This window comes from Puntigrus tetrazona, chromosome 16 (assembly GCF_018831695.1).
Source record: "Puntigrus tetrazona isolate hp1 chromosome 16, ASM1883169v1, whole genome shotgun sequence".
NCBI classification, from domain to species: domain Eukaryota; kingdom Metazoa; phylum Chordata; class Actinopteri; order Cypriniformes; family Cyprinidae; genus Puntigrus; species Puntigrus tetrazona.
This window is the reverse complement of record NC_056714.1, coordinates 11,309,598-11,336,933: the sequence shown is the minus strand read 5'-3', so window position 1 is coordinate 11,336,933 and position 27,336 is coordinate 11,309,598. Positions and strand designations below refer to the sequence as shown.

Genomic DNA, 27,336 nt, shown 5'->3' with positions numbered 1-27,336 from the left:
CAGTGATGTAAATTTGATTGGCACAACGCGAGCTCTTAGTTATTTTCCAATGTGCAAACATTTCAGATCAGTTTGCAAGACCTTAAAGAAAGGGGTCAGCAAGTAAGTTTGGCATTGGGCCAGAACATAGTCAAAGGATAATTTAAGAAAATTATTGATGAAAAATAAAACTGGAATTGTAACTATTAAAGAGCATTTTGTAACTGGTAGAGCTGTCACTCTGTGTTAAATCCTGCAGTAGGACAGTTATAACCAAAAGCCAGGTTTGTCCAGGTTTTAAATGAATAAAACAAAGTAGTGGTGTCTTCAAGTATCTTAATCTACCAACTTGCAAAACAGGTCGCCATGCAGGTTTACTGTACAATAACAGGCAACAACTGTTTTGTGAGTTTTTAAACATACTTCTCATCTAGAGTTCAGAGGACGAGACAAAGTGGGTTGAGGAACTGATGAAGACACACACAGCACGTATAAGAGATGTGGAGTTGCTTACAGGACTGGACTTTTATCGCCGCACCAGCAGGTCCTATGAGGAGATTCTCGCTTTAAAAACTTACTTACACACATATGAGAGTGAGATCTAAACCACTGCATCCCAGCATTAGCATTCCCTACATATTAACTGCCGGGTTGCAGAAGTAAGGTGTATATTTTTATATAAACCATCATATTTATTATTCTTTTTGCTAATCCTATGGGTTTTTTTTTTTTTACTTTTTTTTTATTAATGCTATTCTTTTTTTACATTCTCCTTTATGTCCAGTAGGTCCAATGACCTTTATGCATGGGAAATTTTTTTATTCTTTAATAATACTTAATACATGTTTTGACCTGTGATGTTTGATATGCTGAATGTAAAAAAATTAACATAAAGGTATCTGTACTGTAAACTGTAATCAAACCTGTTCTGTTATGACATCTGTGAGGTGTTTTGTTACTTTTTAATTCCATTAAATAGTTTGCACAAAGTACTTATGCTCATTTTAAAGCAAATAGCATCGTGCCTGTCTGTCAATGGAAGGAAGCCATGTCCTGTTATGGAGTTCCTGTCCAGATCAGTGAGTCACTTGTATTTATATAGCGCTTTTTAACAACATAGATTGTGTCAAAACATTGAACAGTATCAAATAGGAGAACATAGGAGAGTGATAGTAATGTCTACTGAGATTAAACACAATTTTTTATTAAATGAAAAGACGAAATCAAATCAACTATAATCACTAGAAATTAAGTGTCCCCAACTAAGCAAGCCAGAGGCGACAGCTGCAAGGAACCAAAACCTGTCACAGAATGGAGAAAAAAATTAATGGGTTTTTGTAACCAAAATATTTCTAGTTTTAAAACTGCAATGTACATAACTGTCAGAAAATTCATTGTAAGGCTACATGCACCAAACCGAGATGTCTACACTGTGATGGTTCTTTAAGAAAACATGTATCATGCCACCCTTATATATATATATATATACATAATATATATTTAATATAATATATATATATATATATATATATATATATATATATATTAATTATAATATATATATATATATTTTTTATGCATTTGTGTTTTAAGCTTGACATGAAAGGCAAAAAAAGAAAAGCAAAGAAAAAGTACAAAAGAAAGAAAACAAGGAGCAAAAGTATATGAATATTTTTATGTTGTTATTTATTACTTTTGTCTGCTGGCTGCTTATTAAACGAAGCACGTTTTCAGTTACTGACGTGACACAAGCTTTGCTGTTCAGTTTCTGATTGGCTGCCAAGGGTTCAGCAGCAACAAGCAAACACCTTACCGTTTCACACTGAACAAACTTATCACCACAATGTGGGGTTAACACCACAAATGCAGTGCTAACCCTGCTCCAAGCAGGGTTTCATAACCCCGGATACATTGTGGTCCTTGCACTGCTTTCAGGTGTGAAACAAGCCTTTATCGGTATTAAAAAACAATGCTTAGATTGATGATAACCCGGGGTTAAGCACAGTGTGAAAAGCCTTTCTCTTTATGCGTTGCACCATGTAAACACCATGGCTGCATTTGTGACTGGGGAAATGACAAACAGCACTACATTTTACCGCTCAATGTAACTCATGTTTAAATAGTTCAAATAGTAAGTAGTGGGTTATTTTAATAAGAAAACTTACTTAAACGTTTTGAGTGAGAAGCGCTATAGACTGTCCTTGTACAGTTGGAATATAGTTTCTGTGTATTGCCAACATAGGCTGCTCTTTTGGTTTTAAGAAAACAGTCCTACTTAAATGCATTAAACACCCTCTAACATTTGGGCTGAACTGCACTAAAACAGAGTTGAAATCAGTAACCACTTATTTTTAGTTGTGTCCTCTTTTGGAAGCACAAAGCAGTTTACAAAACGTCAAACAGCACATCTAGCACATAGCGACAGCAGCAACACTACAGCAAGAATAATAGTACTGCCTTCTTTGCGTAAACATTTGGGCGGTGTTAAAAGCAAGCTCCATCAGCTAAAATGCTGGTGGCTAAAAGCGAGCAGGTTAAAAGCCCTGATGTTAAAATTGTGGTTAACAGCATAACTATAAAGTTGGGCTAGAAGCAAACTTAGAAGCCAGCTAAAAGCATACTTAAAAAGCAAAGTCTCTGTTCAAACAGTGCAGTTTTAAGGAGAAGATTTGGACAGTCCTCCAATCAGACGCTATTGCTGTTTCCATACTATTGCTGTTTCTTTTTTTGCAACTTTTGGTCAATAACTTTAGAAAGTGTCATGATATGTACACAACACAAATTCTGACATTTCACTCACTCCAAGTGGTAGCCAATAAGCTTAGCTTTCTTTCAAGAGCAGAAACAGCATCTCTTGTACATACAGTACATTATTAATATATCCTACTAAAATAATGATTACACTAATTCATAGAGGTAAAAATGTATAATGCATCGATTAAGTTCCAACAAGCACATATAAGGCATAGCAAGTGTATTATAACATAGCATGTGTGCTTTAATATTATTTATTGAAATGTTCAGTTTGTTGTATGTAAGAATGGTTAAAGTCCCAAGCAGATAGGAAGCAGAATCATGAATTATTAATGTGTCCATGCGGCATTGCACAGTTTCACTGGACGCATACAAGGTTCTCCTTAATACAAAGACCGGTCTTGTGATCAATTCAGCTTCACTTTGTTTTCCAAGGTGTCGCGCCATAGGGCTGATTGGTTTAATTTTGATGAACAGGAGCGTTGCTGAGTAACCATCCATCTTTGCCAGGACATAGGTCCAAACTATTTGAGCACTGTCGGTCCTTATTTGATCATTAATAGCTTTAAGACCGCAGATGGGAGAGGGGACTCTTTTGAAACTCCTTTTTGTAATAAACTTCTGCAGTTTGTTTGTGTGATTGTTCCATGAGGTCCTGCAATTATAAAATGCATCAAAATACCAATTAAAACCATTAGGTGGCTCTGTTAAAAACACCCTTAAACTGCCCCACCATTGTCTGGACCTCATATTCACAAAGTGGACTCTTTGACTTCAGTGTTCTATGATACTTACTTCTTGTGTTTATCCGTAGTCTCCCAAGCTCCATGTCTCCCAAGTTCTCTCCAGTTGTCGACATACTGAGGTGTTTGTGCTCCCCCAATGTGTCTCCTGTTCTCCTGAATACCAATATATACAAGATACCCAGTTATTCTCTGCTCCAACTCCCAAGAAAGATCTCCAAAGACTGTAATACTTGTGCATTACTCTGTTGAACCATCTGTGCAATAAACATTATTTGTTTTACCTTTGTGTCTAGCCACTTCCGTTACACCACAGAAGACAAAGACTAAGATGTAATTCAGTGCAACAATAGTTTATATATCTTGCCATGCATCACTAAATTTTAATGACATATTATGGGTAATTAATTTTAAAATGGTTTTTTACACAGTCACCAATTGAGCTGCCTCTGCACTTACACTTGTACTCCTATCAGTGAATGCCCCTCACCTGTTGATGCCAATCAAGCTCTACATAAGAACACGCTCACTCCGCACTCTCATTGTCTGGTCTTGCAGTTGCTTTGTGTTATGTACCTAACCCAAGTCTGTTTTCTTACTCAAAAGTTCTCTCGTGATCTAGTCTGCATACTCAGGCACGCCACTGAGACCCTGCTACTGCTATCCAACCTGGAAGAAAGGATAGACACATGAATTCACAAAACTAAGCCAACTATTACAGAGTTACAAACCGAGAAACAGAATAAGAAAGAAACGACTAATATTAGCGTAGATGTCAATCTTTTTACAATGCAACAAGTACATTGTGTTTTATGAGGAGTGTTCCCAGGTTCCAGCTGATCTAATTCATGCAGCCTAACAATCTTTAACGGATTTGAATAATAAAAGTGTATTAGTGTGTTATGTGGAAGGCTAGGTTAAAAATGTGTCTTTAATCTAGATTTAAACTGACAGAGTGTGCCTGCTTCCTGAACAGTGTTAGGGAGAGTTTGGGTGCTAGATAGGAAAAGAATCTGCCACCCGCAGGTGATTTTGATATTCTAGGTATTTTCAAACAGCCAGAGTTTTGAGAAAGCAGCGGACGGCAGGACTATAATGTGATAAGAGCTAAACCTTTCAGGGCTTTATAAGTAATTAACAAGATTTTAAGGGAGCCAGTGTAGTGTTGACAGAACCGGCTAATATGATCATACTCCTAGTTCTAGTAAGAACTCTAGCTGCTGCATTTTGGACTAGCTGAAGTTTGTTTATCAAGCATGCAGAACAACCACCCAATAAAGCATTACAGTAATCTAACCTTCATGCGTAAACGCATGAATTAACATTTCTGCTTTAGACATTGAAAGCATAGGTCTTAATTTGAATATATTTTAAGATGGAAAAACGTAGTTTTACAGATGCTGGAAACATGGTTTTCGAAGGAAAGATTGTTGTCAAGCAGCACACCTAGGTTCCTAACTGATGATGAAGAATTAACAGAGCAGCCATCAAGTGTTAGACTGTGTTCTAGATTATTACCTATGGGGTTTTTAGATCAAATTTTTGGCCTTAATTTTGTGTTTCTCGCCATCCACACGCAATCCCGGACAGCTGCCTGTGTGCTCTACTCAATGGACTCGAGAGCCTTGCTACTTACATCGAGTGGGTGCTGTCATACCATTCATCAGTGACTGTTCAGTCTGTGGACGATGACACCAGCCCCACTCTGCATCCAGAGCCCAGCACAAGGCCACTGCTGACAGAGAGCTGGAGTTTGTTGCAACCTATGAGCCATCGCCGTATAATGAGCATGGAGCACTGCCCACTGTACCAAGGCTAAAGGTGAGCTTATTATACATCTAGGGCTGCTGGAATGAAAAAGATTAGCTGCTTTCTGAGCTGGAGATTGACATGGACCCTCCCCTGTCTCCTGAGTTCCCACTGAGTCCAGCCATCCTGAGGTCCCACTGGTTCTGACCAGCCCAGATATGGTTCCTGCTCCTCCAATGCCCGCTCCTAAAGTGCCCTCCAGAGACTGTGCTGGCAGAGCACCTCTGTGTCTCTGTGCTTGCCAAGCATCCTCCAGAGACTGTGTGCTCCCAGTGTCCCAACACCTCCCAGTGTCTGCTTCCTGAAAATGTCCTCCAGTGCGCCTTCCTGAATTAAACCCAGAGGAGACAAATAAATGCCTGCTCTCCCAGCTCCTGTCTCCACTCTCTGTCAGCCCCTCTGCTCACCCTTAGCCCACCATCTGTGTGCTGGATCCACCACTGGGTCTGCTAGTCTCCATCGGGCGTCGTGTTTTGAGGATCCTCTGCTCTCCAGCCTCAGAGTCCTCGACTCTGTCTCGCCTCTGACCCGCCGGCTTTACCATGGCTCCCTCCTCTCCACTGCAGCCCGTTAGTCCACCAGCTCCGCTGTGCTCCATCGGGCTCAGTCAGTCGCCTGTTGCTATGTAATAGAATGCAAAGTGTATGTAAAAACTAGATGCTTTTTTTCAGAAAAAATGGAGGTGCTATTTTTGGACCTTAAAGACGCAAATATAACCTAGAACACTGTCTAAAACTTGATGGTTTTCTTCATCAGTTAGGAAACTAGCCTTGAATGGTTTAGCTTCTCAACACGTGGTGTAGCGGTGGAAAAACGACACACTCACACAGATTTCTTTCAGTCTGGCTTATCTTTTTTTTCTTGTAAAGAAAGAGAAGGTAAGTCAGGTTGGTTTGATGACAAATAATGGCTACTGCAGACATTCATGAAACCGCAACAGCAACACTTAAATCTGCTCAATAATACAAACCAATTGGGTACAACGAGAAAACTAAATAATAATAAAATATAGAAATTATACAGTCAACTACTAATAAAATAAAGATGTTTCAAAGTTACGCTTAACACAAGGACCAAGTCAAATGAGCTTGTATGAAGCACAAGAAAATTCAACAAGTTTACAACAATCTTAACAGCTGTGTTTGTCACCAAGCCAGCAGAGAGAGCTCCTAACCTCTGGGTGATCGGTGATCACCCTCTGCTGCTACTTCCTGTTTTAAAGACTATAAATGCTGTAGCAGGCCCCTCACCTGCAGGTTGCATTGTTCAATTGTTAGATTGGATTCTGTCTTAGTTGACCCTGCCTGTCTTCAATACTGAGATTGATTGCTGCCTACCTCTGCCTGTTTTTGGATTCTGTTGTTGCCTTGCCTCTGATACTCCTTTTGCTGTGTTTTGACGTCTGCCTGCTTTGAACATGCCTTTGCTCAATAAAAGCCTGCGAATGGATCTGCACGCCAGACCCCTCAATCATGACAGAGTTAAAGTGTTAAATGCATTATATTTGTGTTCAAATACATTTAATGTGTCAAAAACACTGACATAAAAACATATTTCAGCGATTAATATATTATTAGCTCGGAGTGAAAAAAAATCATATGAACAGAGCTCTTCAAACACCTATATATATATATATATATATATATATATATATATATATATATATATATATATATATATATATATATATATATATATATAGTCGGCTGCCTCTCCTCTTTATTGTCACCATCACCCCGCCCTTATTCGCGCGCCTTCACCAGGCTCCCGAGGAGTGGGTGTGTTCGAGAGGAGGGGCGTGGTATCGGTCAGGTCTGGCGCGTGCAGACGAGGCGCACCTGAAGGATTAGCCTTGTCACCGTCGCCGTTAAATACCTGACGCGCGCCTCTCCTCGAGACCGGCTCTCTTCCCCGTGCATGCACGCTGGTGTCCTCGTGGTCCAGGAAGGGTGCGCGATGGACTCACCCCGCCGTCCGTGAACACAGAGCTCATCCCACTCTGCCGCCCGAGCAACGGCGACGGAGACGCGCTGAAGAAGCCGCCGCTCGCGCCTCGGACCAGAAGAAAGGGAGCGCGCGGCGACGCCGGACTCCGCCCCTTACCTGGACCCTTCCCCTGGAACACGGCCTCAACCTTCACTTTCCCCCTTGCAAACGACGCAGGACACCAGATCCCCCTTTATTTGGACACTTTTCCCTGGACACTTTATTTTGTATTATTTTGTATTTTATTTCTGTTAATAAAAAAGCTCCTCCGAGGCCTGACGCTACGCCCACTGTGTCTGTCGTTAGTTCCTCCCGTCACTAATATATATATATATATATATATATATATATATCAAAAACTCTTATTTTATGAAATTAACAGTTTTTAATACCTTAAATTAAATGTTATTTTTAACCCAGTTTAACCCCATTGTGCAAGCTCTTATCAAATTATCCTGCATGTCCACTGTGTCCTCAAATATCTAGCCGTTTGATAACTAGAATACCTAGAATATCAAAATTCACTGCAGGCAGCAGATCCGTTTGCTATTTAGCACCCAAATTCTGGAACAATCTCCCTAACACTGTTCGGGAAGCATACACACTTAAATCTAAATAAAGACACATCTCTTAGCTACATACATAACACACTAATATGCTTCTATTATTCACATCTGTTAAAGGATTGTTAGGCTGCATTAATTAAATGAGTCTGAACCGGGAACACTCCCCATAACACACAATGTACTTGTTACATCATAAAAAGAATGGCCTTTACGCTAATATTAGTCTGTTTCTTTCTTATTCTTTTTCTCAGTTTGTATCTAGATCAGATGGTAGATCAGCACCAAGATATGACTTTCATCTGAGACCAGAACACCTAGATGAACCCTGTGGACAGATCACAGGAACCAGATTCACACACACATACACTATAAATCCTGACAATCTGACATGTGTTTAAAATTGAAATAAAAAAAAATTAAGTGCTGGGCATCTGGCCAGAGGAGAACTGTTTTTTTTCTCCATTCTGTTCACGATTCCTTGCTGCTGTCACCTCTGGCTCACTTAGTTGGGGACACTTTCTAGCATTATTGTCGATTTGATTAGAGACTGTCTCTGCATTTAATAAAAAAAAGTCTTTATCTCATCATTATGCATTACCATCACTCTATTCTCCTATTTGATACTGTTAAACGCTTTGATACAATTTGTTTTACTAAAAGTACTACATAAATAAAAGTGATTGATTGATTGACTGTTAGGGATGAGTTGGAGGAAGATTAAAAGGTAAACTGGATAAATCTACATAGCACTGGCTCTCTATCAAACATTGTATAGATTTTAAATTTATAAATCCTAAACCCCATGGAGCCCATAGAGAGCCTAAGCCCATGGAGTTTAGGAATAGCTGAAGGAAGTGGAGCTGTGATAAATAAGCAGTTGAAAACTGCAGTTTGAATACGAAGGACAGTTGAGATTGAAGAAAGGCGATAATTAAGTGTGCTAAGCTGGATGTGAGGGGTCTTCGAGTTCTCATAAAGGAATGTTTGAGCTGTGAATATCTGACAGTAATGTTCCTGACAGAGAGTGCCCTTGATGTCTCTTGACTGAACTGGATAGAGAGATGAACAATTTATTTGGGTCTTGATAGCTCTAGAGCTTTGATTCTCTCCTGTCTGATTTGCTTGTCATATTATGAATGATTTTTATAATAAGTATATGTAGTGTTTTCTGTACTGAAACTCCACAACAAATTCCTTCTGTGTGTAAACTCACAAGGCGACTCTTTTCTAATTCTGATTATTTCTGCATTCTGCATTATGGTTAGTTAGATGACGATTAAGTTGCAGGAAGTGCTGAGGGCTTAGAGTTTATGATAAATTTGGTTAATGCTGAATATATTGGAATAATCTCACTTGGCTGTCTGCATGATTGAATTGGATACCTCAGATTTAAGTGTGCATTGAAGGCAAGCCACTGTTTGTTTACTGATATCATCAACAGCTCAGAATGCTTAGAAGTGTTTGCAATGGAACACAAAAGTATGGAAGAAGCTGTGCCATTAAATTAATTAATTAAATAATTAATTAAATTAATCACCTGATATGGGTGCATTCATTTGAGTCTTTTTCTTTTTCTTGTAGAATTTGGGGTAGACTACATGCAACATTTAAATCTACATTGAATTTAGAGAAAAAGAGACAAACAATGCAGTATGAGATGAACTGATAAAGAAGTACTTAGAAAGTGAGGTGATTGGTAGAGGCAAGGTGTAAAAGGGTCACATTCCACTAAACCAGAAAACTGCACAGTCTTTTAGGAATACAAAATGTTTTATTAAAGCAATACAACAAATCAGTTATGGAAAAAAAGTTATATTAAACACATTATGCATATTACATATTTGCATTTAACAAAAAAAGCACATAACAAAAAAATGTGGCCTTGGTGTTAGAGCAATAGATATTAAATTAGCAAAATAAAATATATTTTACCATTTCTTTGGGACTAAAAATATGCATAGAAATTAAAATCAAAATCTATCATTCACAAAAATATGAAATATTAGGCCTGTTGAACCATTGAATAATAACCTCTTAAAACAAGTAAAATTGTATCATTACTGTGTATTATTCACCCAAATCACCTAAAAAAAAAATATATATATATATACACACACACACTCATCACTTGTTCGAGTTGCAGCCTTATTTCAAAATCCAATACATTTGTTTTTCATAATTTTGTTATATTATGCCTTCCTGTTTGCACTTATAATCCTTGAGATGCTTTTACAACTTGATAAAAGCCCACCTGTGGTAACTTTATTTGATTGGACGCGATTTGGAAAAGTGCACTCCTGTCTGTATATGGTCCTGCAGTAAACAATGCATGTCAAGCACAAACCAAGCCATGAAGTCCAAGCAATTGTCACCTCTTCACCTCTCAAGATGAGGGCAGGCACACATTTTTAGGTTTCAATTGCTCAGTTTGACCAGAAGTCCAGCTCTGGTTCTTTTAAATTTCTTCTATTGAAAGTAAAAGAGACTATATGCTTCTGCAGAATTTTTTTGTACCCTTCCCCATATCTGTGCATTGATATAATTCTTTCTCTGAGGTCTACACACCCTTGGACTTTATGGCTTGATATTTGTATAAAATATTTGATCAGTAGCATGATTGTAATTTAAATAAAAATGGAAGAGTGAAGAGCTGTTATAGTTTCTGGTTTCACTGTGTGTGTAGGTGTGTGTGTGTATATATATATATATATATATAATAACACACAACACATATACATGATGACATACATATAGATATATATATATATATATATATATATATATTATATATATAACAGTGCCTTGGAAAGTATAAAAAGTTTTTAAAAGTATTTGATTTTTTCTGCTTTTAAATGATTTTTCTCAAGGTTTACACAATGGTATAACGTAAAAACAGGTTTTTGACATCTTTGTAAATGTATAAAAAAGTGTAAACTATATATATATATATATATATATATATACACATATATATATATATATATATATATATATATATATATATATATATATACAAATAAAAATAATTAATTGTAACTTTAATGTGACTAAAGTCCTAAGAGCCATTTTGTAAACCATTATCACCTTATGTAATGTCCATAACAGTATATTTAATATTATGAATCGGTTACAAGCTTCATTTTTGTGTGCTATTTTCTCCATCTCCTGAAGCCCATGAACATGCTACAGCCATAACACAAAGTCACTATAAATGAAAATATCTGTGGAGAAAGAAAAATAACACTGTTATAATAATTTTTTCAATCATTTTTACAGCATTAGGTTAATAGTAGGATAGGTAAGGTAGGATAGTATGCAAATCACTGAATAATTCCAGACTAATCAGTCAATCAATGAAAAATACAGAGAAAACCGCAATATTGAAAATATTATTTAAATTTCTAATATTGGTTTTCTTTTCATATACTTTAAAATATAAATTATTTCAGTTATGCAAAATGAAATTTCATCTGCTATTACTCCAGTCTTCAGTGACTCAACATGACTGAAAATCATAAATACTGTACAACCACTAGTAATATGTTTTAAAAAGTACAGTTCACCCCAAAAATAAAATTCTAGCATACAAACTTAAGGCATGATGCTAAAATGACTTTAAGGATGTACTTCTTCAAAGCTTTGACATATTGACACGTTGTGTGTGCCATTTTTATATATATATACAGTGGGAAAATAAGTATTTGACACATCAGCATTTTTACCAGTAAGGCGATTTCTAAGTGGGCTATTGACACAAAATGCTGAGGAGTGAGGTGAGGTCAGGTGATTGACCGGGCCATTCAAGCAACTTTGATTTTCTTTCTTTCTTTAAAACCACCTCATTGTTTACTTGGCCTTGTGTTTGGGAAATTATCTTGCTGAAATGTCCACCCTCTTCATTTTTTTAGCTTTCTGGTGGATGGCAGCAGATTTTTATCCAGAATGTATATTTTCTCCATTCATTCTGTCTTCATATTATTGAAGTCTGCCAGTAGCCCTTGCTGAAAAGCACCCCAAACTTAACTGTTTGTATGGTGTTCTTGGGATGGTGGGCAGTGCCATTTCTTTGCCAAACATGCTGTGTAGAATGACCATACTATAGTCTCCCAATAATCCACAGGCTTCTCCAAATGCTGTTTCGCAAACTTTATCCAAGTCTCAACATGCTTTTTTGTTCAGCAATGGAGTCTTGTGTGGTGAGCGTGCAGGGATGCCATGGCAGTTCAGTGCATTGCTTATAGTTTCTTTGAAACGACAGTACCTGCTGATTCCATTTTCGGATAATGGCCACCACATTGCTCACAGGAATAGTGAGCATTCTGGAAACGCGCCTATAACCATTCACATCAAAATGATAAGATTACAAAGATCTTGAGAGAATTCTTTGCTTTTACCCATCATAAAGTCTTTCCTGTGTGCCTCCTGTAGCCTTTATAGACCATGAGTTAGACTAAAGCAGCTGATATCAATTAGTACTGATACTTATTCCCTGTGTCATTCCACTTTATTTATTATGACTCAAGTTGTATATTTAAATGTTCTGATTTCTTTGTATGAATTCAATATTTGTAGCTTGATGACTACATCTGGTGGAAATTTAGTACATAATCCTACTTAGAAATTCCCTTACTGATGAAAATGCTGATGTGTCAAATACTATATATATATATATATATATATATATATATATATATATATATATATATATATATATATATATATATACACAAGCTATAATCAATTAGTGTTGCTTTCAATTGTGTGATTATTGTGATTATTAAGTTTCATCAGTCACAGCTTCATGTTATTCATTTGTAGTGATTTCTGGTGCATTTGTCCATCATTTCCTGGGTCTCAATTTGTGAAACAGACATTACAGTACATACAGTGCTCCATAATGCTCACATCGTGTCATTTTATATAAAAAAGAAAAATACTAAAGCTGTAACTTGAGTAGTTTGTCAGCAGACTACTTTTTAGTATTACTTGACTCATATTACTATTTTTCAGTACTTTTACTTGTTTTCAAGAAAATTGTTCTCCTAAGTAACAATACTTTTACAATTTCTTAGTACTCTTAGTACTTAAAAGATTGGTGTTTGCATTTCCTGTGTGCTTTTTATTTATATTTATCTTGTTTTGTGAAAGATCTGTTGCACTGTATCATTATTTGTCTATTATCTGAGCATGAAACTTTTTGTGTTTTACAAAGTTGTATCCTTTTACATTTTTAGAAATTTCTTTATTTAAAAAAATATGTTTGATGCAGTTTCAACTATGTGCAAAATATTTTGTAAAATTGATGATGGAACAAAAATGATTTCTCACAAGGAAAATACTTAATTTAAAAAAATCTAACAATTTCAAGAAATAAATTCACAATTTGTAAGGTGAAAAGGCATTGTGTAGCTGTGTGTATACATCATGAGTTCAACTTTTCATTTCATTTCATTTCAACTTTCAGTAGTGATTTGATAATTTGAGGAATAGTGATGTTCTTTCCTGGAAATCAATAGATTGTATTATAATGATATATTGTACAACTATTAGGACCATCAATGAGTTAGTATTTAATCTAGAAAATTACATTATTTGATCATTCATTAATCAAATTTATTATATTAATAATTATATAGAAGTATCATCTTTGGACATGCTGTATACTTTAAATTAATGTTTAGTTTTTTTTCAAAACTCTTATTTTATATTCATCTTAAGAAAGAAAGTTACATGCATAAGGTGTAAAAGATAGATTTATGTTCCACTGTGCTGCATTTTAATTATTGTTACATTAAATAGATGTGTTTGCCATTGTGCCATTATATTTTGTTTTCCCCTTTAATCAAAGTGTATTTTGTCCAAAAAAATTGTTTATTTTAAGCTATTTTACTTAGCATGTAGAATTCAGTGTTGAAACAAGAATCTCAATTAACACTTGAGTACAATTTATACTTGATTTAATAAGAAAAGAAAATCACTTTTCTTTAATCTTCATGATACAATATTTTGAAATAGCTGCATACATTCATTTTCACATCAGTGTGAATTATTATTGTTCTGCATATTTGCATATTTTTGCATATTTGTTTTACTAATTTAGTGTTTAGTGTGTTCTTTCTATATAACAAAACCTTCAATTATTGAATCTGAAAATTGCAATAAATAAAAAAACAAGGGAAATAAAAGGTAGTGTTAATAACTCACCGCAGCAGTCACATTAATGCTATATTCTCTATAGTCCAGAAATGTTATTATATTGCCACGGGTCTCATGATGCAGGTGCTGTTGGCATATGTACCGGCAGATGAAACTGTAGCTTCCAGCAAAAACGCACCAAAATAAAACAGCATAGCGATGAAATGGTAGAACATATCCTGTAAACAATGGGAGACAATTTAAGTTTATTATGTGTACAGATCATTAGATCAAAGGCTAGATTTTAGATAATACTGTTAGATTGTATTTCTAAATAAATAAATAAATTCACTCACTCACTCACTCATTAAATTTCCATAAGGACTGAACATCTCTAAGACGCCAATATATCTATAAAATCTATACAATGAGGTTATTGCACTTTTTATTGCGCTTTTATTTATAACTGAACCTAGGTCAAAAATATTTTTAAATGCAAAATGGTCACACCAAACATTTATTTATTTTTCTATTTCTTTATATCATTCCTGAGAAACTTAATGATCGTAACTTACATACATTCTAAATCATACACATCTTAAAGCCATCCAGTATACATTTGTTTGACATCTCAAAGGAGACATATTGCAGACGAGAAAACAGCCTAAATAAATGCAGACGTCAAATAGATATTACGAGAATAATATTACGAGAATAATATTACGAGAATAATTTGTAATAATTGTAAAGTATTACAAAAATAAAGGTATAAAGAGTTTAAAGAGATTAATATTTAAAGAGATTAAAGTTATAGCCTAATATTTTGATATATACATTTGCGCATGCAACTGGCCTGGACTGGGAGACATTCACTTTTCAATTACTTTTTATTTATATATAACGCTTTTAACAACACAGATTGTATCAAAGCACTGAACAGTATAAAATAGAAGAATACAATGATAGGGATGTATGATGATTAATCAATTTGTTATTAATTTGTCTCTTTAATCAAATTCAGAGAAATTAAGTGTCCTCAACAAAGCAAGCCAGAGGTGACAGCTGCAAGGAACCTGTCACCAAGCCAGCAGAGGAGCCCTTACCACTGGATGATCTGTGATCACTCCTCTGCTGCTGCTTCCTGTTTGTGGCACTATAAATGCTGTAGCAGGCCCCTCTCCTGCAGTTTGCATTGTTCGCCTGTACTATTGTTGTTCCCTAGTTTCCTTGTGTTTTCCGAGTTATTGATTCCTTGGTTTTGACCCTGCCTGTTTTTTGATACTCTGATTGTTTGCTGCCTGACCCAACCTCTGCCTGTTTTTGGATTCTGTTGTTGCCTTGCCTCTGATATTTCCGTTTGCTGTGTTTTGACGCCCGCCTGCTTTGACCATGCCTTTGTCCAATAAAAGTCTGCAAATGGATCCGCACGCCTCAGACCCTCATTCATGACAGAACCAAAACCTCATCCATACAGAATGGAGAAAAAAAACCTTGGGAGAAACCAGGCTCAGTTGGGGCCAGTTCTCCTCTGGCCGGATGCCCAACACTTAACTTCCAGTTCCAGTTCATTCCAAAGTATCAGTTTTCTAAATCTGTCAGTTTTATAATGAAATACAAACAATATGTATATTATGGGCTAATGTTTTTTTATGCTCTTTAATATGGCATGACAATCGAACTATCGCTGTGTTCGCTGCATTTTCATTATAAATTAGGCTATACTGTTTTTCCATGCCATCTGATGTTCCTTCACTTTTTATATCAATAAACTACTAGGTTTGTGCAATTAGGTGTGCTTGTAACTCTTTACAATAATTAGCCTAACTCCTAACTTTAATACTCTTTATTAACTCAAAGGAACTTTGAATATTACTTACAATCATTTGTTTTTTATGCTATTATGTTCACACAAACACTTAAAGCAACTACAGTTTTAAATCCTGCATGCAACAAGCGCCCTTAAATGCATCCAAAATCTTACAAAGATCCGCTTTTTATTACCAAACTATGTTTGATCAATTCTTCTTATAACATCAAGTCTTCTTATATCATCATGACATGCCTAAAATAAAATCTTTATAGAAATATTTCAAGCATAAACGTTAAACCTGGTCTATAATAATAAATGTGCGATATGTGCGGAGAGTGGAAGCTAAAGTGCGCTTTGTAGGAAAAGGAGGCTTGTTTTTTCAGTTAAAACCCCACTGAAAAGCATGTTTCATTTTACTGGAATTTTTGTTCTGGTCTTTGCTCTGAGTCTCTATAAAAGCCTGTTCACCCATTTTGAGGATTTTTATAGTATAATAATAATTATAGAATTGTAATAATCTTATAATTATGACATAGTTTCTCATTATATTGAGGGCATTCAAGTGGTCACCAACTACAAGACAACTCCACCTGTCTGTGATGGTGACGCCTGACGCCCTACCAGATAGCTGAATGACTTCTATGCACTTTTGAGGCACAGAATCAAACAATGGTAGAGGAAGTCCACCCCTCATACCAATGACCCGGTACTCTGCTTCACCCCAGCTGACGTGAGAAAACACTTTATAGAGTTAACCCACGGAAGTCTGCTGGACCGACAACATTCCAGGCAGAGTACTAAAGGAGTGTGCAGAGCAGCTAGTGGATGTCTTCACTGATATCTTCAATATCTCTCTGAGCAGCTCTGTCATTCCAACGTGCCTCAAAACAACAACAATCGGCCCCGGTGCCTAAGAAGTCTGTGGTTTGTGCCTCAATGACTATCATCGCATGAGGCTTGTCATGAGGCACATCAAGTTACAGCTACCACCTTCACTTGACCCATTACAGTTTGCGTATCGTCCAAACCGCTCTCACGGACGATGCTATCACCACAACCCTCCATCTCGCTCTCACATCTGGACTCAAAGGAAACTACGTCCGAATGCTGTTCATTGACTTCAGCTCAGCATTCAACACCATCATCCCTCAGCAACTGATAGAGAAGCTAAGCCTGCTGGGCCTGAACACCTCTCTCTGCAACTGGATCCTGGACTTTCTGACAGGCAGACCTCAGTCAGTCCGGATCGGGAACAGCATGTCTAGCACCACCACACTGAACACTGGAGCTCCTCAGGGCTGTGTGCTCAGTCCACTGCTGTTCACTTTGCTGACTCACGACTGTGCAGCGATGCACAGCTCAAATCACATCATCAAGTTCGCTGATGACATGACTGTGGTGGATCTCATCAGCAAGAACGACGATTTAGCATACAGAGATGAGGTGCAGCAGCTCACAACTTGGTATAGAGCCAACAATCTATCTCTGAACGTCGACAAGACAAAGGAGATGATTGTTGACTTGCAAGCGAGCAAACAGTGACCATTCTCCACTGTCCATCGACGGTCCAAGGTGGAGACCGTCAAGAGCACCAAATTCATTGGTGTTCATCTGGCGGATAACTTCACCTGGTCACTCAACACCAGCTCCATCACCAAGAAAGCCCAGCAGCGCCTCTACTTCTTGGAGGAGACTGGGAGGAAAGCTCATCTCCTCCACCTATCCTGACTATGTTCTATAGGGGGACATCCTTTGCAGCTGCATCACTGCCTGGTTTGGGAATTGCACCATATCGGATCGCACAACCCTCCAAAGGATAGTGAAGACAGCTGAAAAGATCATTGGCGTCTCTCTGCCCTCTCTCACGGACATCTACACCACACGCTGCATTCGCAAAGCCCACAATATAGTACAGGACCCCACACATCCCTCACACACATTATTCATCCTCCTTCCATCTGGAAAAGCAGGCCGGGAGCAGTCGGGCCCTCACAACCAGACTGCTGAACAGTTTCTTCCCACAAGCCATCAGACTCCTCAATAACCACACCTGAATGGCCTTCCTGTCCCATAAGCATTCTTGCACGTCATATTTATTGTTGTGCACCTCATATTTATTGTTGTTTGTATTTTGTGTTCTTGCACTAATTATGTTTTTGCCTTGCACTAATTTTTTGTCTTATGTTTGCACTAGTTTGCACACTGGGTTTGCACTCTACTCCCTTGCTGTTTGCACTAGTCCTGCACACTTTGCACTTTATGTGGCTAAGACACTGTCTTAGCTCAATATGTGAAGTTCTTTTGTATTGTGTTGTAAGTGTGACTCCATGTAGCACCAGGTCCTGGAGAAACGTTGTCTCATTTTCACTATGTACTGCACAGCTATATGTAGTTGAAATGACAATAAAAGCCACTTGACTTGACACTTGACTTGATATATATATATATATATATATTATATGTATATGTATATGTATATGTATATGTATGTGTATGTGGGTAAAGAAACACACGGCAATGAGAGCTCTGATAAATACCCCAGGGGTGAAGGGTGAATTAATAAAGAAACAGTGAATAATACAGGTGCTGGTCAGTGTACAAATGGTGCAAGGTGCTGAGGCGCTCTCTTTCCCTCTTTATCAGTTTATCAGTTTCAGAGAGGTACCTGCCAGTATCCCTTTGTTAGGTCTAACATCGAGATATACCAGGTCCTTCCCAATCGGGTCCAGCTGACTCATCCACGCGTGGCATGGTGTATCCATCAAATCTGTGTATCAAACCCAGTCACCAAATGTTGTTAAACCGTGAACATGTCCACTACACTTTAGGACCTATTCAACTTCAAGTTGGTTTACTTCATACAGAAGACATTCATCTACTGTTTGTGGAGAACTCACTGGCTGATGTCTTCTAGGGGTGTCACGGTTCATGGATTCATTGTCTCATCTTGTGTGTCTGTTTGTTATGTGCTGAGTGTTTGGGTGTGTCTGAGCTTGATTGCGATCTGATCAGCCCCAGCTGTGGCTCATTATTTGGGCTATTTAAGACCAGCTAACGGCGCTCTCATTGTCAGATCCTCACCGTTGTCCTGAGTTCCTGTCTTGATGTTGCTCTGTTTGTCGGTCTTCTGGATTGTTCCTGACTACAGAAGATTCCGCTTGGATTGGCTGTCCACTGCGCCCCCGGCACCCACTTTCCGTACTCCACGCTTGCACTGAGCTCCACCGCCATCAGTGACTTTTTTCTTGTTTATCGTCTAATAAACTGTTGTTAACTACAATTGAATCCTTCTCTTGATTCCCGTGACAAGGGCCCATTTTTGGTATAGCATGATCTCGTCTCTCTTGGAAAACTGGGGAAATCCTAAAGTGGGAACCTGTTTACCTGATTGCTTTCCTTTACTCTGAGTCATTCTTCCAATGCAAGATTTATCAGTTCACACAACCTCCATCAGTTCACACAACTACACAACTGCTAGTCCCCTGGACAAGCAGCCAGTTGTTCTGCCCCAAAAAAGCCTCTCAGTTACCACCAAACTGTGCCACTCCCATCACAGGCCTCCTCAAGCCCAAGTCCTGACCCTGGAAGCCACTGAAGCCTTGGACACACTTAAACAGACCTTCACTCAAGCACCTATCCTGAGCTACCATTCGTAGTTATTCGGGCCATTTTATCTCAACAGTAGGGGCAACCATCACGACTCCATCCATGTGTGTACTACTCCAGGAACCTCAGCTGGTAAAAATTAATTTCATATCATCCAGGTCCAAGGAATGTGAAAGTTGATGCACTGTATGCAAATCTCTATGCTCCAGAGGAAGATACAGAGGAATCTGAGAGCATTCTTGCATCTCAAGTTATTGTCAGTACCATTGAGTAGGAAACCCTCCAGCTGCCTCCAGCACTGCTTCAGCCAATCCACCGGGCTGTCCCCGGAACCTCCGTGTGTATGTACCATGATCCCAAAGCAGTCCTTTTATTCACTTGGCTTCTGGTTTCCTAAGATAGCAAGGGATATGAAAAGGTTAATGCAGGGGTATGAGACACCTGCCTTCTGGTAAACTCCTCCCCTACCAGTTCTAAACGCCCTGGTCACACCTAGGAATGACAGACCTACCTCCTTAGATGGTAACACATGCATCCATGTTGTAGTAGATTGTTTCTCTAAATTCTGTCATCTTCTGCCACTCCAGGGTCTTCCTCTGCCATGGAAACTGCAGAGCTGCTATTGTTTATTATGGACTCCCTGAAGACATAGTCTGTGGAAGTCTGTTACTGTACTCACTCCCTTCCAGAACATGCTCAGCTTTTAGCCTGCACTGTTCCCCTGATCCGGCGAACCCTTTGATGTTCCTGCTGTAGACCACCGGTTCCAAGGGGGCGAGAGGGACCATCTGCAGCGGAGGAGAAGGAGACATTTTTTTAATTTGGTGAATAGCTTCTCTGACATGTTTAACATAAGGCCTAATTGATGGATTGCTGCACAATTGGTTGTCCTTCTGTAAGGGTCTTCTCTCTTCTCAGAAGAATGCTGGAGCTCAGACAGAGTGACCATCGGGTTATTGATCATCTCCCTCCCCTTCTTCCCCAATCACTCAGCTTAGATGGCTGGCCAGCTTTAGGAAGAGTCCTGGTGGTTCCAAACATCTTCCACTTATAGATGATAGAAGCCACTGTGCTCATTGGAACTTTCAGAACAGCAGAAATCTTTCTGTAACCTTCCCAGCCTTGTGCCTCGAGAATGTCATAATGACAATGTCATAATGACAATGTGAAAAAGTAAATTTATTAAAAATAAAAAACCTGAAAAATCATATGTGCATAAGTATTCACAGCGTTTGCCGTGGAAGCTCTAAATTGAGCTCAATTATATTCTGTTTCCACTGATCAGTCTTGAGATGTTTCCGCAGCTTAACTGGAGTTCACCTGTAGTAAATTCAGTTGATTGGACATGATTTCAAAGGCATACACCGGTCCCAGGGTTGACAGTTCATGTCAATGCACAAACCAAGCATGAAGACAAGGGATTGTCTGTAGACCTCAGAGACAGGATTGTCTCGAGGCTGAAGCCCGGGAAAGGTTATGCCGCTTTCCATCCAACCTGATAGTGCTTGTGAGGTACTGCAAAGAGGGTTGGGCAAAAATTCCCAAAGACAGTTGTGCCAAGCTTGTGGCACATCTTTTTTAAGCTTTTGTAAATCTTATTTACTCTTGTCCTTACAGTTTATTGACCTAACTTCAGTTTTAGATCAATCAAGACCAGGGCTGGAAGATTACTTTTGCTTTTTCATTACACATTGCAAAATACATGTTTTAAAAGTATTTTGTTAATAGTTAACTAGTTAACTATTTTTGTAAGTTCAGTGAGGACTATTCGGCCTTGTAAACCTTTTACAAATGAGATCTAGGCCAAGTTATCTTTTAAACAGAAAAAGGAAAAACACAACACAAAAGGATACAGAACATAAAAATATTTATTTCAACATTAATCATTAATGAATATAAAACAATTTAACAAAATAAAAAAATAACTTAGCCTTTAAATCTCATTTGTAAAGCTTTTGCAATGCATGAATAGTTCTCATGATAAGATGAGGCTAAGAGGTGATACATAAAAGCATAAATAAGCATAAAACAATATACAATACACAAGAACAACAACAAAAAATTATTATCAGTTGGTTGCCAGGGAACCTTGGGCCTGTTCTGGCTTTGGAGACCCATAGCGCTTTCATTTGCTCTTTCATTAGCCCATGGTTGAATAAAGGGTATTAGGGATTTTCTATTAAGTACAACAAATAGTGTCTGACTGGTCAAAATGCTACATTCGAACATTGTTGTATCATCCAATAGGCAACAGCAGACAACATCGATGTTGCAGAACAATCGAGACATGCACCTGCCACTCATGGATGGAGGGCAGTGGTGGCTTTTGGGTTGTTAGTTGCCTCCGGGCAAAGTTGTTGTGCCATGTTGTATGCTGTCCGGTGGTGTGCTGTGGTGGTATAAGCTGTAGCAAGGTGCAGATCTGGCTCTGCAGGTCTGCAGCTGGTCTGGCTCAAATGGTTGTTAGCCAGTAGGCTATCCTTGGTACACGTGGCATGGAACAGCTGGGCTAGACTCTCACTGGTGAGAGTGCAGGTGGTTCAGGGTCACGGAAAACGTCATGGAGGTTTGTAGTGTGAAGAGAGTTTCAGACTGACCTAGTGATGATGGCAAGAGGGCATCAGGTGGTTGTTTGGCCTCTGTGTAGCTCGAACATCCCTGGATGTTAAGCTAGCTCGAGTCATGTTGGTAGAAGTTACATCATACATTGTTGTCTGGCTGCTTCTCGTTTGTGACCTCTGAGTGTCACTCTACAGGCTGCTTCAGAATACACCTGAATAAATGCTTTTTCTTCTGCAGCTGTAGAGGTTTTCAGGAAGTTGACTTGTCAAGTGTCAGGTAAAAGGCTATGGCTCCCCCCTTTGTGTTTGTGGGTGAGAGTGCTCTGCTCTGCTGGCTCTGTGATGTGCAGCAGGGTGCCTTTTTACTGTTGCAGATTTGCTGAGTCAGGGTCTGGCTGCATGCAGATGGTCTTCCAAGGCCTTAGCTCTAGTGTCTCTCGCTAAGTTATGCATGCGCTGTTTTTAACAGTGACTTTGTGTGAAACAGTTCAGGGTTTTCAAGCTGGCTAGGCATCAGGAATCACTTGTTTTGCACTGTTGCAGGGCGTTGGCTACTTTAGGTTGAAGGATGTCCATCACAGCACTCTATTGGGTTTCAGGTGGTCCTGGTGAGGTTGTAGGACTGGATGTTTGTAGACTGTCTGGGACACACTGGCACACTTGAGAAACACCAGGGAGAGCAGAAGACTAATGCAAAGCACATATAGGGTGTTAAACTATCTGTATGGGAAATGGCCCTGTAGGCTATGTAAGGTGTGAATAACTACAGGTGAATTTCTAAGTGAGCTACTGACACAAAATTTCCATCAGTTGTAGCCATAAAGCCAAATATTAAATTCATACAAAGAAATCAGAACATTTAAGTATACAAGTTGAGTCATAATAAATACAGTGAAAAGACACAGGGGAATAAGTATTGAACACGCTTTATTTAATACTTTGTAGAAAAGCCTTTGTTGATGATTACAACTTCTGGACACCCTTTTGTATGGAGAGACCAGTCATCTGCATTGCTCAGGAGTGATTCTGGCCTATTTTTTCCACATAAACAGTCTTTAAATCTTGAACTTTCCTTGGGTCTCTTTGATCTTCAGTTCTCTCCATAGATTTTCTATGGGATTTAGGTCAGGTGATTGACCGGGCCATTAAAGCCACTTGAATTTCTTTCTTTAAAACCACTTCATTGTTTCCTTGGCCTTGTGTTTGGGAAAATTATCTTGCCTAAATATCCACCCTCTTTTCATTGTCAGCTTTCTGGTAGATGGCAGTGAGAGTTTTATCCAGAATGTCCCAGCACATTTCTCCATTCATCCTGCCTTCAACAATGTGAAGTCTGCCAATACCCCTTGCTGAAAAGTACCCCCAAACTGAACTGTTGGTGTGTTGTTCTTGGGGTAGTGGGCAGATGCCATTTCTTCTCCAAACATGGTGTGTAGAATGACTGCCAAAAAGTTCAATATTGCAATATCTGACCATACTACAGTCTCCCAGTAATCCACAGGCTTCTCCAAATGCTGTTTCAAACTTTATCCAAGTCTCAACATGCTTTTTTGTTCAGCAATGGAGTCCTGTGTGGTGAGCGTGCATGGATGCCATGGCAGTTCAGCGCATTGCTTATAGTTTTCTTTAAAACAACAGTACCTGTTGATGCAAAGGTCTTCCTGAAGTTCTGCCCAGTGGCTCTTGGCTCTTGGAGAACTCTCCAGATTATTCTTCTCCTCGGACATGGATCTTATGTGGAGCACCTGATCGTGGCCGGTTTATGAAGTGAACTGATGCTCTTTCTACTTCCTTATAATTGTCCCCACAGTGCTCACAGGAACATTCAGCATTCTGGAAATGCACCTATAACCATTCTCATCAAAATGATAAGATTAAAAAGATCTTGAGAAAGTCTTTTTTGCTTTTTTACCCATCATACAGTCATTCCTGTATGACTCCTGGGTAATGAGAAGCCTTTATAGGCCATCAAATAGGACTAAAGCAGCTGATATCAATTAGTACTGATAGGGGCAGAGTTTCTCTTTCAAAACTGGACATATTTCAGGTAATCTCATGGCTTTCTATGCAATCTTCATGTGTTCAATTCTTATTCCCTGTGTCATTTCACTTTATTTAATATAACTCAACTTGTATACTTAAATGTTCTGATTTCTTTCTATCAATTCAATATGTGGTGTGATGACTACATCTGGTGGAAATTTTGTGTCAATAGCCTGCTTACAAATCCCTTACTGATAAAAAAATGCTGATGTGTCAAATCACTTATTTTCCCTGCTGTCGTTGGGGCAGGTATGATGAGGTATGATGCTAAGACCACAAGGATATGGTTTAAGTAAATTTTAATTCTGTCAGCAGGGGTTACTTAAACTTAAATAAAATCAGAAAAAGACTGAATGAAAAGAATGAAAGGGCTTTTCTTATTTAGCTTAAGCTAGAAGATATACAGTGGTCAGGAGTGTCATAAAACCTAGCAGTCTGTTAGCAAAGCTTGCAGGGAATGCATCACACACCTAAAGGTGTTTGGAAGTGTTTCTGCTAGGAGTAAGAAGGCTACTAATCACCTGTACAGCTCATTAAAAAGACAGCTATAAGCTAGGACTGCTATTTTACTATAACAAGAGGAAGACAGTGAATTCCACATTAACTAAAGTAAGGTACCAGTAATCACTTTGGTATTGAAAAAAAAAACCTTTCGGATGTAACCATGAATTTGATTACCACCCATTTAAAATGTAACTATAACATAATACAGTTATTTTGTTATTTTATATTTTGTATTGTAAAGTGCATAACTAGCGTTACATTTTAGTTTGTTACTCCCCAGTCCTATTCGCGACAAACCAAACCTCATGTGGGACGCGACTTGTTTGATAGTAAGCAACTTGATTTTCAGTCGCATGACTAATTGGTTCAACTGATGCAGATCTAAAATAGGATGCAACTGTTAGCCCATATCCGAGACAGACAAAAGCATCACATCTCAAAAACCAGCCCAAAGATAGAAAAATTTAATATGATTGACCATTCTGAGAATCCTAATGCCTCTCTGTGCTGAAAATACCTGCCACTTCTTGCACCTACGTTAAAAAATGACAGGAAAGGGTGATTCAGAGGACCAGCCCTTGTCTGGAAAAAACTATGGTCTGAGACCGCAAGGGACCAGATGTGGAAAATCGATCTCAACAGCATGACAGCACATCCTGTTGCTTGCCAAAAGTGTGGCACAGGTTGTAGGTTGTGGGTTTACAAATAATTTCCTATAGGCCTCCTATATGTTTATTGTGTATTAAATCATCCTATTTTTCATCTATGCATAACTATTTTTGTTAGATAAAGTTGTAATAAGTGCACGATATTTGAAGTTTGGTATTGAATGAAAGCTTGTGACATTTGCTCATTTTCGTCTGGATAAACAATGGGTCTATGGAACAACGATAACATGCTCAAAACCTATGATCTGAGACCATACAGAATGTTCATCTATGCATAACCCTTTTTGATAGATAAAGTTATAGATAGATAAAGTAATAAGTGCAAGATATTTGAAGTTTGGTGTTGAATGAAAGCTTGACATTTGCTATTTCATGGTGTGAATAAATGTTTCCTATTGTATGGATGTTACAGAAGATTATAAAAGTTGCAGTGACACACAAGTGTGATACATGTTGGGCTGATTACTGAGTAGTCATGTTTTAGTACAGAATAGTGCAATAAAATTGTATTTTATTATAAAGAATTGTCTTGTGTGTTGTGTATTGTAAAGTCGAACTTTTCAAAGACCAATGCTACATTGCTCAGAATCAGGAAAGGAATAAATACCAGATTTTGTATTATTTTTGTTAATCATTAAATAAACAGAAATTGTTTGTGTATTGACATAGACCCAAAGCGCTTTTTGTCCTCAACCACCACCAGTGTGCAGCTCCACTGATGATGTGACAGCAGCCACAGGACAGGTGGAGAGGAGAGAGCCATTCTAGTGGATGGGGATTATTGATTAGGGCCAGTAGAGTGAATTTGGCCAGGACACTGGGGTTACTTTTTACGATGAAAGTCATGGCATTTTTAATGACCCCAGAGAGTCAGGACCTTGGTTTAACATCTCATCTAAATGATGGTGCTCTTCAACAGTATAATGTCCCCATCACTATACTGGGGTGTTAGGAGCCACACAGACCCACACAGTTGTAACAAAAGATGTTTAGAATATGGTTAAAAGTGACCTTCATGATAAAAAGTAAATATCTGTTAATTTATAAAATGATCTTGAACAAGTGAAAACCCTCTAACCTGTCTAAAACAAAACTTCAAAACTATATTGCACCAGCACTGGTATTTCCTGTTCCTACCAACCCGGTGACCTTGAGCAAGCTGCTTAACCATAAACTGTACTTAGTTGACTCTCCTTAGTGTTAAAAAAAATGTACATTAAAGTATTCACTATGAATGTGTTAAAAATAGTTTTAGCACTGTGCATTTCCATTTGTAAAAGTTATACACACTTACCATGAAATTCCAGTCAGTGTTAATTTTGTCAGCCAGGCCCAGCAGAAACAGGGGGCAAGGTATAAAGATGAACAGATGAACATGGTTACTGACACAAACATCACCCATCCCTGCAACAAAGGCACAGACACATTAAATGTCGATCGCTACTAATATCCACACCAACCTCCAACACACCTAAATAAAAAGAAGTATATTAAAGAAGTCACTGCATTTAATATAGCATATTAGAAACATAATACTCAAAGAGTATTACAATTACAAACAATTACTAGATATTTTCAGCATTATAATGAGATAAAGTCATTTAGTTATTTGGCCTAATGCAGCCTGCAACCCACTAAAACACACAGTTTGCTGATAGGTAAGATACATTTTCTGAATTCAAAGACCTTAAAATGTCTTAATATTTTTATGCTATCGGCATAATAAACTTATACTATATTAACAATACTATATTCTTTCAGAGTCTCAAGTATGAGTCATACTGTATACTTATTATTATGACTTATGTATGAAACCAAGGTGTATACTGTACTGCCATAATCCAACAAAAGAGACATCTTTGTTTTATAGAGGTTTAACGGAAGTAAGCTTTGAAAAGTTATGAACAATAACACTTACGATTTCCAAACAAATCAGGGCCCTGAATATGTTCTCAATATTTCCATTCCAAGGGTAAAGAAATAGTTGGTGCTGGAAAGAGGTAGTGGCAGGGTTCTGTGTTTCAGCCATCCCTCATTCGGCTTGACAAATACAGGTTGAACAAAGGACTAACGCATTGGAAAATCCTGCTGGAATCGAAGTATCAGGAACAAGTCTGACAGGTGTGTAGCCACTCCCATCTTGTTAGGTCATTTTCCGCTCCACAGTTGAAC

The 27,336-nt window shown here is 38.2% G+C and overlaps 1 protein-coding gene and 1 pseudogene across 5 annotated transcripts in view; one reads left to right on the top strand and one right to left on the bottom strand.

Moving 5' to 3' along the window:
• LOC122360600 (ectonucleotide pyrophosphatase/phosphodiesterase family member 2-like) overlaps positions 1-3,759 on the top strand; it is a 53,819-nt gene extending 50,060 nt beyond the window's left edge. For 3 of the 5 annotated variants that reach the window (XM_043261363.1, XM_043261362.1, XM_043261361.1), the window contains one exon: positions 414-968. In XM_043261363.1, the coding sequence (XP_043117298.1) occupies positions 414-584 (171 nt within the window). In that variant the 3' untranslated portion in view covers positions 585-968. Of the gene's footprint in view, positions 1-413; positions 969-3,547 lie in introns of those variants that run through there. The other 2 variants (XM_043261367.1, XM_043261369.1) reach the window with 2 other exon arrangements.
• Positions 3,760-10,912: 7,153 nt separating this feature from the next.
• LOC122360087 lies at positions 10,913-27,193 on the bottom strand (annotated as a pseudogene).
• Positions 27,194-27,336: the final 143 nt, after the last annotated feature.